At 47.4% G+C, this 14,589-nt stretch overlaps 1 protein-coding gene across 4 annotated transcripts in view; it reads right to left on the bottom strand.

The window, feature by feature from the left end:
* CHST11 (carbohydrate sulfotransferase 11) overlaps nucleotides 1-14,589 on the bottom strand; it is a 277,775-nt gene that overhangs the window by 142,642 nt on the left and 120,544 nt on the right. For all 4 annotated transcript variants that reach the window (XM_068561544.1, XM_068561546.1, XM_068561545.1 and 1 more), the window contains exon 2: nucleotides 3,664-3,749. In XM_068561544.1, the coding sequence (XP_068417645.1) occupies nucleotides 3,664-3,749 (86 nt within the window). The remainder of the gene's footprint in view (nucleotides 1-3,663; nucleotides 3,750-14,589) is intronic.

Below are 14,589 nucleotides of genomic sequence, written 5' to 3'. Positions count from 1 at the left end.
GATGTGCTCGGCCCACAAATATGCAGCTGGCAACTCTTGAACTTACGGTGACTTGACGCCAGCTGATCTGATCAGCAATTACGTTTTATTTTGGGGCCAGGAAGACAGCAGAGAACCAGGAAAATTATAAGACATCAGAGTGCAATTTTTCTAAGAATATCAACTACAAACTTTTTTTTCACCAATTGTTGTTTTAATGGTTAGGGGTTTGTGAGGCACTAAAATAAGAAAACCTTGGACACTAAAATCAGATTATAGCCAATTTTCCTAAGGGAGCTTTTAAGAGTTTGTCCAGTGAAAATCTGGATAAGATTTTTTTCTCTCTCTCTCTCTCTTCTGTTTTTTGTATGGGGTAATTCCTGCCAAGATAACTTTGCTGGTGCCAGTGAATACAGCACGGAGATAAATGCATCTGTAGTTCGTCCTGGATCTGAATCTTTACTCTGCTTCTTACAAGCTGTGTGACAACCTCCTCAGCCTCAGTTCTCCCATACATAAAATGGGGGTGCACTACCTAGCACGGGGCTTAATACAAGCACTCCACGAGATGTTTGTAGGCATCTAGATAGCATCTGGCCTACAGTATCAGTTCCTGGTAACTAAGATGGTGCTTCTCGCCATTGTGTTGGTTTTCTTATCATCTAAAATAAACAGTTCCTATTTTCACCATTATATATCAAACCCAAATCACCAGTCAACATAAAATGGGGAAACGGCATCTCCGGGAGCAGTTCAGTTTCTAGCAATTACAGGGCTTGTCATCTGCCTCTGTGATAACATCAATCCAGGCTTAGCGGCTTCCACAGCTTGGCTGGTAGGGGAACACAAGAAACCACAACCAAGCCCCAACGGATGCAATGTTTGCTAACGTCTCAGGGACACAAAACCCTACTCAACTCAACAGAAACCCCTGCTCCCTTCTCTCCTCTGAACTCCCCGGCCCACGGCAGCCCCAAAGATCACCAAGACGGTTTCTCTGAGGAGCGCCACCGACGGAACGTGCGTGGGAAGAGAACATAATTGCAGCTTGTAAAGGAAACCAGCCTAAGAAAAAACATCCCGGGACAACATCCCGAGGAAACGGGGAGATCCTCCTGCAGGGACGTTTTCCTGGTTACCAGCAAAAGGGGCCAGACAGCTTGCCCGTGAGTGCTTGACGGAGGCTGATGACTCACCCACCTAGGCTCTCACAAATGGCTCCCAGAGCTGCCTCTCCAGCCCCATCTTCCCTCCCGGGTCCTAGGCTTCTAAGTGAGCATCTGAACCCAACACCACCAGATGGAAGGGATGAGCTCTACCCAGGAAGGTTCTCTCTCCTCTGATTGGTTTATAAATGGACCAAGCAGGGTCCCCCTCACCAGATAACCCACTCAAGCCAGCTCTGGGATAACAAGGAGAACCAGACACGGAAGGCTAACCACACACAGGCCCTTGCTCACCCTTCTGTGGCCAGTGCCTGGCACTGTGCTACACATAGTGGGCACTCGTAAGAGTGCATGAAGAAATGAACGAGTGAATGCATGAATGAACCTGGGAATGAGCAAACTCCATAAAAGGCACTGAGCAAGGCACATCTTTTCACGGAAGGCTGCAAGGCAGGAATTGTCAGCACCGCGTTATAAAGGAGAGAGGCAGTCTCAGAGGGGTTACATGTCTTGTGCTCACTCACACAGCTGATAAATGAGACCAGGCTTCGAACCCAGGTCTGACTCTAAAATCAAGGTTTCCACGAGTGAAGCCATTCTCATGACCGTGGTGATGACGGATCATGTTTACATAGCCCCTGACACATCAGAATTATTTCATCCTCCCAACGTTCCAGAGAGACGGGAAAGCTGACCCCTACAGAGGACTCATCATGTATGCAAGGTTGCACAACCAGCTGGAGCTGAAGTAGGAATTTAAACCTGGACTTCCGTTCTTTCAGTCACAGATATTTGGGGCCACCCACTACAGGGACACAAGAGTGACAGGCGCAGACCCAGTCCATGGAATTCCTGCCCAGAGGGGCATCTACTTCAGAAATAGCTCCTCCCATGACACCCATATGCTGCCCGTAAAATTTCCTCAGGAAAGCAGGAGCACTTCAATGGTTTGGTTTTGAAGTAGAAAATGATCTGAGAACAGAGGACGTCAACAGAAGAGAGGGATGCTTTGCATCGCAATAGCATGTGTTGTTTTCAAAGGCCTTCCAGAAATCCTCTTCCCTAAGACCAATGCGTGAACAGGCTGGGAGACTGGCCTGCAATAATCAGATTATTTGGGCACCAAACAAAACCCAAATACAAAATAACCAACAAGGAACTACTGTGTATAGCACAGGGAACTATACTCGATATCTTGTAATAATCTATAATGGAAGAGAATGTAAAAAAAAGGATATATATTTTTATATATATATACATATAACCGAATCACTTTACGGTATTCCTGAAACTAACACAACATTGTAAATCAACTATACTTCAATAAAAATTTTCAAAAAACAAAAACAAAACAAAATACAAATTCCCTGCTGCGTCACCAGAGAACCCAGTAAAGGAGGCCTCAGGCAATCTGAGTTTGCAATTACCTGGCGAATCTGGCCTCATCCCACTGAGCTCCAAAGCGGTGGGCTGATAGGGGAGTGAACTAACACGGTTAGGCCACCCATTTTGCACAAACTCAGGAGTCCATTTTTCCAGATGGGAGTACGGGTGAAAGACAGGATAGAGATGTGGAATCAGAAAGTTCTCAGGCTCATCCCTTTGCAAGACTTCTGGGAATTCATCACTTTTGGGGAACCAAGCAGTTTCTTCCTCTAACAAGCACCTTGGTCCCCAGAAATACTAAATCAAGAATTTGATACAAAATAAACCTCAAAGATTACAGCCAAAGCAGTACATTTTCCCCCCTTTCTCACCAGCTGTCAAAGGTCAGCTAATGGGCCACTAGTTGTTCATTCACCAGTTCTTGGCATCACAAGCTAATTCATGTTCCCGCAAAAGGACCAGCCTTGGAGTCTCCACGTCAAGACCCACACACACCACCAAGGCCATCACCGTGGCAACCAGGCCTCCTCCCGTTGCTCCTAGCTTTCCATGGAGGGCACTTTGCCTTGGTTGGAGCTTATTTTGCTCAGAGAGGAACTCTTTTCATAATCAAGTCCAACTTACTGTGACAGTCACTTAAGCAAAAAGTCTCCCCACCCAAGGGAGTCTTGTCAAACTGACACAGTGAGGTGCAACTCTTGGGGACATCGTTGGGCTCTAATAACCAGACGTGGGAGCTGGGTGGTGAGTTCACCCCCATGTGAGCCTTCTTTGGGGGTGTCAAGGGGGAGACTGCACAGCCTGGCAGGCTCTGCAACTTCAGAGTCCCCTTGCTGGCACCTGCAACTGTATGGCTCTCAGGGATCCAAAACCTGGGCAGGTCTGAAAGCTCAGTCCCGCACTCTACCAAGTTGTTCCTCTCATTCTAAATACCTCTCACTAGAATTTCAGAGCCATACTATAGCAAAAGGGTGACCAAGAAAGCAACCACTTAAGGTAAAATGCCAGGCAGGCGAGGGAAGTTTCAAATACCCAAAGACCAGAATTTGGGAGTCTTTCAATCCCTCTCCACCCCCCAAAAAACTGACACATGGAGACCAAGCTGAGAAGCAAGGACGTTTCCAGGGCTTACCTGGGTCGGGTTGTAGAGTTCCTGCAGGGGGCTTCGGGACCCCTTCCGGCAGCAGATGTCCACACCAAAGGGGTTCCTCCGCATGACTGAGGAGAGAAAGTGAAGGCTCATCAGAAATGAGCAACAAACGTTTGCTGTCTGACCAAGAAAAGGGCACAGAGGAGGGAAGAAGAAACAGTTGGCGAAGGAAGAGAGAGAACAGGCTTCCGGCTGAGCTGATCCTTTGCCTGATGCCATGGGGGCCCATGGGTCTTCCCTGGCCTTCAGGCTTGTCCACACCCAGAAGGACATAAATAATGCTGAAAATTCTGCCCAGCAAATCCTTCAGAAAACAAGACAGGCATCGAAAACCCTGAACTTTTGCAGACGACATAGTAACTGTTGTCCCAAGAGAGCGAGTTCTACCAACGCCAGACTTGGTGCTATTTTTAAAATTCGGCAGCCTTCTCCCTCCACAATCAGTTATGACCTCTTATTCCTGGTTCCCGAGCTGGGTGGTGAGTTCACCCCTGTGGGAGCCCTCTTTCGGGGTGTCGAGGGGGAGAATGGCACAGGGCCTTCCCCAGGCGGGCTCTTCCCACTGGGTAAGTCAGAGGGCCAGCCTCCCCAAAGCCTCTTGTACATTAGGTTATTGTTAATGACAATATCAGCTTGAGGCAGAAAGGATGCGGGTTTATGGTTCTGGATGAGATTTACGGTTTATGGTTCTCATTGTAAGGATGAGCACTTACAATGAATAAAAGAGGAGGAATTAAGTGAACTTCTCAAAAAACCCAACAGCTTTGAGGATACCGAGAAATGTTTTTCAAAGGAAAAAAGATTCTTTTTTCATTCCTCTTGTTCACAAAACACCCTCACTCGTGAAGCCCCTTGCACAGAGTTTAATACATAGTCACCCGCCTGACAATTATTTGTTGAAGGGAGGGAGGGAGAAGGAGGAGGGAGGGAGGGATGAATTAACGAAGGAACGAGTGCTTCCTTCTCATATAGGAGGCCGTTTTCCTGTGGAATGACATTGTAGGGGCGGGGGTGGGGGGCAAGGAAAGCAGATCCTTTCACAGGCCTAAAGAATCCCCCCAGTGTAGTGGCAGTAGGCAGGACACTCCTGAGCAGACAGCCTGGGTTTGGATCCTGGCTCTACCTCACACCTGCTGTGTGACCTTAAGCAAGATACCTAACCTTTCTGTGCCTGTTTCTTCCTCTGTAAAATGGGGGTGAGAAAAAGACCTCACTCCCTGCGTTGGTTGTGAGGATTAAATGAGTTACTACTATATGCAGAATGCTTAAGCCTGGGGCTGGCCAAAAATTGTCTGTTACAAATTTCTGAAGCTACTGGAGATCATCAACTAGGTCTGCACAGAACTTATGACAAAAAGCGCTTGCCTCCTGGGAGGGAAGGTGGAAACTTCTTTATTCTCGAACCATCAAGGGAGCTGATGAGAAGTTACCAGACCTCAAGCCGGGCTTCAGGAGTCTTACAGGAAAGCCAGGCAGATGGGGAGGGCTGGTCGGAGGGGGATAACTCAGGCCCCTCTGCTCAGAAGCCAACCTGAGGTCAGAATAGCGAGGAGAGCCATCTCCACAAGCAGCCAATTCCTCTGGAAGGTCTCCAGGAGAACTGACTCCTACTCATGCTATTCTCCTTTGACTCGTCACTTTGAGCCCCATGGAAACCCTGAGAATAAATCATCAATTCCAAGAAACTTGAAGCTGTTTTCTCTCACTTCCTTTGCCTCCTAGAGCAGGGTCAGCCAACCTTTTCCATAAAGGGCAAGGGCGTATTTGGCTTTGCACCACACAGTATATGGAAACTTCTCAACTCAGCTGGGGCAGGGCAGAAGCAGCTCCAGACAACACACAAACAAACAGGCGGGATTATGTGCCAATACAGCTCCATTTCTGGCACTGAAAGCTGAAGTCCACGTAATTCTTATGTGTCAGGAAATCTTCTTTGGATATTTTTCTTTTCCCAATCATTTCACAAAAACAGGCGGTGGGCTGGATGTGGCCCCTGGGCTGTCGTTTGCTGACCCCTGCCCTGGGGTAGGCAGTACAAGCCCCAAACACACCCGACATGCCCTGCAGCCCTCTCTGGGGAGGAGGGGATCCTGTGGGCAAATGTCTACACATAAAAGCCATTAGAATCTGAGTAAGTGGTCCGGGAAGACACTGGTTCTTTGTTCTTCCACGGGTGTCTCCACAAGAGGGGAAAAATCCACGTTGTGTTTTTTTTTAATTTATTACTTCATTTTTCATTTCCACCCAAAACGAGGTAAACTGTTAACTGCACGCAGGTTGCCCTCAGCGCACAAGGACACAGCAACACTTCAGGGGAGACAAAACAGCCGTAAAACTTGTAAAATTATGCCCACACCGTGCAAGATTAAACTCTCCCCATAGAGGCAGACAGTCTCCCCAAGACCTATGGCTACGAGACCGCCACGCAGAAAACCCCACCACAGAACCCATTAAAAGTCAGCTTTTATGGGGGGCAGTATTATTTAATTGGTTTTTCTACTACAAGGCCTTTAAAATGCTTTGACCGTGTGCGCCCTTTCCCAGGGCCGGCCGCCCTCGGGGCCTCCTGCAGGCCTAGCCCATGACTTCAGTGGGTGCCCCACGAACCAGCTCCGGCACCCCAGGCCACAAAAGCCAGGTCCTTGGGTGCTTTTTATGGGGCTGATAACAATCCCTCCATTTATGGAGTACGCCTTGTGTGCCGGGCACTTGGCTCAGCATAATCCTTCACACAGTAAAGGAAGTACCTGTATTTTCCAGATAACCTCTCTGAGCCTCCCTTAACCTCAGGACCGTGACCAAGGTCAAGGCCATGCAGGGAGAAAGTTGCCAAGCTGAGACTCCAACCTGATGACTGAGCTCTTTCATACCCAAATGATAGCAATGAGGACCTACTTGCAAAGGCCTGGGAGGCAAAGGAAGGGCCAGCGATCACGCACATGGGTTTATTTATCCTGTGTGCCTAATGCATCAGAGGAGGTTGAGTGACCACCACACGCAGAGGGTGGCAGCTAACATTTGGAGGGCACCCACAGTGCACCAAGCAGAGCACACATTTAATCCACATAACAACCCTATGGGGTGGGCCCACTACTGTCCCCACTTTACAGATGGGAACACTGCGGCACAGTAAGGTTAGGGAACTCGCCTAGGTCTCGTGACTAGGAAGAGATGAAGACAGGATTCTGACATAGGCAGCCCATGCTCTCGGCTGCTACGCTGGGCCAACGGCAGGTGTCAAGTCCACAATCTCAATAGTTTCTTCCTGGCCCCAGACCTGGTTGGCTGACCGCTTCTAGGACAGGTGATTTAAAATGTAACCCAGTGTTATACGAGTCATCAAAATGATGTGATGTGACAGCCAAACTATTAACTAACAGTTATTGCCCATATTCATTTTCTTACTGAAATTTTTATTAAGCACCTAGGATATGCCAGACATTAAGTAAGGGGGGGTAAAAACCCTCTCCATCTTATCCATGTTGTTTCTCTGATGCTTGGCACACAGTAGGTACTCAAAGAGGTTCATGAATGATCTAGGATTTAAGGCTTCCTTTACACTCATCAGACAGATTGTTTCCTGCTATGTAAAAAGGAAACTGCCAGTATCAACAGGCTGCTGTTATTTTTTTCCTTTGAAAATGAAAGGTCTGATGATCAAAAGCCCTAAGAAAGGAGTCCCTGAGGACATTTAACGGTGGCCTTCCGCTGCCCACCTGCCACCACAAGTTTTATTTAGCTACAGCACTTGTTTTCTCCTTTCTAAACTCAAATCAATGAAATGCAAGACCATTTTATAAGAATCTAATTGGTTCAATTCACAGTATGATTTCTTGGACCCAGAAACAGTTGGGTATACAGATCTTCCTTGACTTAGGATGAGATTACGTCTCAATAAACCCATCGTAAGTTGAAAATATTGTTAAGCTGAAAATGCATTTAATACACCTAACCTACCAAACAGCATGGCTTAGCTTAGCGTACTTAAAACATGCTCAGAACACTTACATTAGCCTACAGTTGGGAAAAATCATCTAACACAAAGCCTATTTTATAATCAAGTGTTGAATAGCTCATGTAATTTATTGAATACGGTACTGAAAGTAAAAAAACGGAGCGGTTGTCTGGGTGCAGGATGGCTATGAGCGTATCGGTTGTTTATCCTGGCGATCGCGTGCTCACCAGGGTCTGTGGGTCCCCGCAGCTCCCCAGCAGCCCCACAGAGGATCAGATCACATATCCTAGCCTGGGGAAAAGATCAAAATTCAAAGTACAGTTTCCACTGAATATGTATCGATTTCACACCATCGTAAAGTTAAAAAATCGTAGGTCAGATCATTGTACGTCAGGAACCGTCACTTTTCCAACATACATGAATGAAGCTAAAATTAAAACCAAGCCACCCACGCTTGCCGCTTCACGCTATGATGAAGAGAATGCTCGTAAGTGGACGCTCCACTCCCAGTCGGCTGAGAACAGGTGACAGAAGTTTACTGAGTGACAAAGGAGGGAAGCCCGTGTCATTCCCTGAGTGGTTTCCTGTGACCCTGCCTGTGCAGTTAATTCGGATCTAAAGACATAAAACTAAAACGCTGTGGGATCCGGGGTGGAAACTTGCTTTTGCTGCACCGGAATTCTCAGCTGGATTACAGTCCAGCTCCTTCAATTCACAGAAGAAACTCAGAGAGCTGAAGCATTTGCCAAGGTCCCCAGAGCAGCCAGCGGCAGAGCCTGGGCTGGAACTCAGGTCTTATAAAATACAGCACTAGCTAATAATAATAATCATGAGAACTAGCATTTATCGAGAATTTACCAAGTACCTGATGCCTGACTCGAGGCGAAGCCTTTTTTTTACATTGCTTCATTTAATTCTCATCAAAACCCTATAAGTTAGAAATACTGAATAATAGCATTTATTCCCATTTGACTGTTGAGGAAACAGAAGCCCAGAGAGATTAAGTAACTTGCCCGAGGTCACACAGCCAGCAAATGGCAGAGCAGGTAGTAAATTCAAACCTAGGTTGTTTCCGGAACCGGAGGTCTTCATCACCTTATCATGCTATCGCTAAAGGCAGGCAAAGATGTATTTACACTTAGAGCTCCCACCACAAAAATCAGTGCTCTCACTTCCCTCAAGATTCGAGGTGAGGCACTTCTGTACTAAATCACCCAAGTCCAGATGGGTCTCCACTCCTCCCGCTGGCCAAACAGCCCTAACACTCAGCAGACTCCGGACGCTTTTCAAATCCCCTCATTTGCTAACAGCCTGGGCATGCTTCCTCTGTCACTGTACGCTCTAAGCGCACAGCAGTGATGCAGTTACAGAGGTGTTTTCTCCCAATGCACCAATTCGTGCTGGTGCCCTGGTCCAGTACGGTCCAGCCCGTCTGTCAAAAGGACGTTGGAATGGGGCAGTGTCTGAGTCAATCTCATCAAGTCAGGAGAAGGGCAAGCGATACCCGACTCCCCGAGAGGGAGCCACTTCCGTCAGGACGGGCTATGCTGCTTTCAGCTGTGGGACCCACAGCTCGCCCTGAAAGGCCCTACATCACAGCTCTCCCCCATCCGCTTCAGACGTCACTGTGCCAAAGGCACACCGGGATGAGATGGTCACCCAGCTGCACCCTGTGGAATGAGAAGGTTCAGGCGCTGGAGTCCACCGGAACCGGATTCAAGTTCTAGGTTAGTCTTGGGACACTGGGTCAATGTCCTCATCTCTGAAACTCAGTGTTAAAATGCAGCAATAATGCCTAAATCTTAGGGTGGTTGTGGGAATTAAATGAAAACGTAAAATTACCTGGGACCTGGCACCCAGAACCGTCCACGGGAAAAGTCAGAGGCCTGATCTCCTAGCTCTGCCACCACACGAAGCGTCTCCCTTTGAACACGGTCTCCCTGGGCCTCAGATTTCTCCTTGGTCAGGTGACGAGGTCAAACCAGAAGATGTCTGAGTCCCTTCTGACTCAAAGTTCCTAATTTCTAAGCACAGGACAGCAGGAGGTCTCCCTGGAGAACCTCAGGTTAAAAAAGCCCTAGAGAAGACCTGGGTATAAGGGGCAAGGGTGGAGGAACAGAGGACCCGAGTGGAGGTTAAGCAGGATTGAGGGAAGGAGGGAGAGAAGAGTATGTGGCCAGGAGAGGCTGGGAAAGGAAAAGCAGTACTTGGCTGTGAAACAGGTGTTCCATCAATTTCTTCCCAGTTTACAACCCACTACCAAAGGTTGGGATGAAAAGGTTTTTCAAGTGGAATATACCTTCTACAAATAATAGTAATAGTAAAAATCATCATTATTATAAATGGGGACCCCCTCCCCCCAAAAAGCCCTATATGGAAGCAGAGCTGGGTGGTCTCCAGCACGGGCCTCAGGGGCAAGCTCTCAGAACAAAACCCTCTCATTCCAGTCGCCCAAGGGCTCTGGCCTGAAATTCCACTGGGGGGGAATCAGGTTAGGAAATCCCAGAGCGGGAAGAAGCCAACCTTGTACCAGATGCACACGTGAACCTCGCCTTCAGGGATTAACTCACATCCTTCGGAGTTCAGCATCGACCTTGGGACCACCACTCTCCTCTTAAAATGCAAAGGAAGAAACCCCCTTTGAGGCACTTGCTCACACTAGAACTTGAATGTGGTTTGTGGCTGGATCTCTGGAAGGAATACTCAGAACTGGAGAACAGAGGAGGAGAGAGCAAAATAAAGGGAAGGGCGGGGAGGGGTGGGAGAGCAATGAAGCTCCAAGGGCTATTCTACATCACACTCTGGCTCAGAACTGGCTCCAGCCTAAGGAGTTCTCCGAGAGGTGAAGAGAGGTAAGCAAGACCCTGTAAACACTATGGTACGGTCTGCTAAAATTTTTTTAAATGCTCAGGAGGAATCTGCAGGTCTGTGTGATGTAGTTTTATCTCAAGGACTCTGAGCCACTTTGAACCCATGGGCCCAGACCTCAGCATTCATTGTCTGCAAAGAATTAAGAATCAAAACTCTCCAGCAATCCCACTCCTGGGCCTATATCCAGAGAAAACCATAATTCGAAAAGATACATGCACCCCAATGTTCATTGCAGCACTATTTACAACAGCCAGGACATGGAAGCAACCTAAATGTCCATTGACAGAAGAGTGGATAAAGAAGATGTGGTACATAATAAACAATGGAATATTACTCAGCCATAAAAAAGAATGAAATAATGCCATTTGCAGCAACATGGATGGACCTAGAGATTGTCATACTGAGTGAAGTAAGTCAGACACAGAAAGACAAATATCATACAATATCGCTTATATGTGGAATCTAAAAAAAGGGTACAAGTGAACTTATCTACAAAACAGAAATAGAGACACAGATGTAGAAAACAAACTTATGGTTACTGGGGGTAAGGGGGAGGGAGAGATAAATTGGAAGACTGGGACTGACATATACACACTACTATGTACAAAATAAAAAACTAATAAGAACCTACTGTATAGCACAGGGAACTTTACTCAGTACTCTGTAATGGCCTATATGGGAAAAGAATCTAAAAAAGAGTGGATATATGTATATGTGTAACTGATTCACTTTGTTGTACACCTGAAACTAACACAACATTGTAAACCAACTATACTCCAATAAAAATTAAAAAAAAAAAAAATCAAAACTCATGTTTAGAGACTGAGGGGTTCTTAGCCCCATCTGACCACCCCTGTTCATTTTCAGAGGAAAAAACTGGGCCCCAGGAGGGCACAGAATGGCCAAGGGTCCCACAGCAGGGCTGGGAGAGCAGGGCCAGGCTTGCCCTCCCCTAGGCTAGCTGGTCCCCTCCAACTCGGGTCCCTGGTGGCCAAGCCCCACGCTACCTCATTTGCCCCTCTCTATTCCCCTCTGAGGGAGTGCTTAGTGCATAGTAGATACTCACACATTTGTGTCAAATGAATGAAAATAAACCAACAGGTCAAGTGACCTGAGGGTTTCACCAAAGAGATTTTTTTCAGCTAAAAGGTATCAGGCCAATCCACTTACTAATAACAGAAGAACAAAGAAAAGAAGTTGGCATGTTCTTTCCTAGCAAACTTCCTCAACATTCTTTCATTGGCCTTCTTAGTCAAAGAGGTTAAAACAAACAAACAAACAAAAACATAAAGCAAAATGAATGATGTGTTCTCGTGGATCTGTCGTGTGCCTGAAATGAGTTCGACAAGCACTCACTCCATAAACGTTAGCCTGTCTTACTGTCTCTCCTTTACTCCTCACAACCACCCTGGAGGTAGATGGAATCACATCCATTTTGACGACCAGGAAACTGAGGCTCAGAGAGATTGAAGAATTTACCAGATGACACAGCTAGTGAGTAGCTCAGTTGGGATCCAAACCCCGCAGGCTTCCCCTACTCCTCTGAAATGAGACATGTTACAGCTCACAGACGTTCAGGACAGGAAGAGGCCAGGCAAAAAGGCAGTCCTGAATATTGACCTGGTGTTCTCCAGCTAACCAGGACCTTCAGGTGTTTTATAGACACTCAGCACACTTGTGTTCACAGGTGACTTTTCAGGAGCCCCAAACACTGAGGTAGGAGCCAGGTTCAGCCTAAGCTGCCATTAATACCTAATTAATAAACTTCAATTTTCCAACTTCCTATTCCTTCCTTCTCACAGTCCCTCCAACAGGGACATCCCAGAGCCACTCAAAAACATCTCCAGATCTGCTTCTCCTTATTGGACACCCTACAAGCAGTTAGAATAATGAGGGATCTGGGGTTTTGACTTGGGACTAATCTGAACCCTTACTATAGCTAATTCCCATGTCAATCTTCCCTCCTACTCACTGTAAGCTCCTCAAAGCTCCTGATGTCTAACCTGTGGCTGTAGAACTAAAATGAATTAAACTTTCCGGAGATGAAGGTCAAGGGTATAAATCTAAGAATTAGGTGAATGCGCTTGGTATAACAACACAAGAAGAGAAAGAACACAGCTTCATCTAAAAGCCAGGAGATTTACTACATAGAAACCTTCCACTGAGGGACTCTGACACTCGGCTTTGAAGAATATACTGTATACATTACAACACTTACCTGCTGGGAGAAGAACTCAGCTATCACATACACTCACCAAAATCCATGGCAATCAAACCACCCCCTCTTTTAGATGATCCTGGCCCTTCTGTGAAAACGTGCCCAGAGCAGAGGGTTGTGCCAACTTCCAAAAAGCACAAGGTCCCTGCCCAAGTGCAGCCAGCTGTCGACCAGATAGGTTAGTACAGACAGAGGCACATCTAGGACAAGCAGGGTCTTTAGAGACCAGCTGGTGCTATGACCCCCACACCAGTGAAGGGCCTGGGTATGTACAGCTGGGGAAAAGCACCCTCAGAATTGGTTCTGACTGAACAACAGACATGGCAGGAAGCAAAGCTCAATAATGACCTTTCTGGCCAGTACGGTTTGTGGTCCGCCTACTGAGAGAGCATGGAAGAGTCGAAGGAGAGAAAAGGGGGGAGGATGGGGTGAATCCAGTGGAGCCCTCCTCACCCCAGCCCCATTTCACAGGTGAGGCAATGGACACAGGGCCATAAGGGACTCACTCCAGGCCCCATGGCTCGTTAGAGGCAGAGGTATGGCCAGAACAAGGGTCTCCTGACTCCTGTTCCTCGTCCCTTTCTCCTTTTGAACCCAGTTTACACGTGATGCTCTGATATTTTCTATTCTCTTCTATTTTTCTTTAATATTAGTACTACTCATTAAATTGATTTTACAACCTACCGATGGGTCGTGAGACACGGTTTAAAACTCCCCAACTTAGACATCTTGAAAGAATCAGGTCAGGGATAAGAGTGCTCGTTTAGGTTCAACTTGGGGTTGCTGAACACAATAAACACTGATAAGGAGAACTCATGACTTCCACCCATAAAACGTCCCTCTCCCCGATGTTCCCCATTGTGGTAAACACCACCACTATGCACCTAGCTGGGCAGACTCAAGAGCCAGGAGTCATTCTTAATTCCTGTGCCTTACCTGCCATCACCCCCTCCCCCCATCAGCTCATCTTGGTCCCTAACACCTGGTCCGAGCCATCATCACCGCCCCTGGGGCTAGGACGAAGTCCTCTTAACTGGTCTCCCTGCTGCCATCTTGGCCTCCCTACCCTACTCCCTATCAGCAGCCAGAATAACCTTCTCAAAATATAAACCAGTTCACAACATCCTCTCTGCTCCGAAGTCTTCCCACCATCTTAGAACAAAATCCAGAGTCCTTTCTATGTCCCAGGAGGCCCCACGTGACCCACCTGCCCGCTTATCACCTCTCCTCTAGCAACCACCATTCTATGGTACCTTCTGTCTTTATGAGTTTGACTCCTCTACGGACTTCATATAAGTGGAATCAAACAGTATTTGTCCTTTATGTGTCTGGCTTATGTCACTTAGCGTAATGTCTTCAAGGTTCTTCCATGGTGTAGCACGTCAGAATCTCCCTCTAAGGCTGAATGAAATTCCACCGTATGTATGTCCACATTTTTGTTTAGCCATCCAGCCACTGATGAACACCTGGGTTGCCTCCGCCTTTTGGCTGCTGTGAATAATGCTGCTATGAACGTGGAGGTACAAATATCTGGTTGAGTCCCTGCCGGGGTTTTGCTTTCTAAGCTGTCTCACTGGGACATGGAGCGTGAACCCGAGATAGGCCAAGAGGCTGCTGGGTGAGTGCCTTGACTGGTGGCCTATGAGTGGGATGTGAGGACGTTAGGTGGTCACAGGAGCGTGGCTCGCCGGGCGTGACCTCAGAACCGTGGCCTTGGCGCGAGACACCACGGTCTGCAGTCAGCTGCCACTTTCACTGGGTCTTAGAGCAGTGAGCCCAGTGGGCGGGCAGGGAATCAGAATGGAATGAAGCCCCCAGGTGGGGTTTGGTCTTCCGTGGGGAGACATTTGAATCAGGCAGTAAG

This window comes from Eschrichtius robustus, chromosome 13, assembly GCF_028021215.1.
Source record: "Eschrichtius robustus isolate mEscRob2 chromosome 13, mEscRob2.pri, whole genome shotgun sequence".
Lineage (NCBI taxonomy): Eukaryota > Metazoa > Chordata > Mammalia > Artiodactyla > Eschrichtiidae > Eschrichtius > Eschrichtius robustus.
The sequence above is the reverse complement of the archived record's forward strand: the minus strand, read 5'-3'. Positions and strand labels throughout refer to the sequence as shown.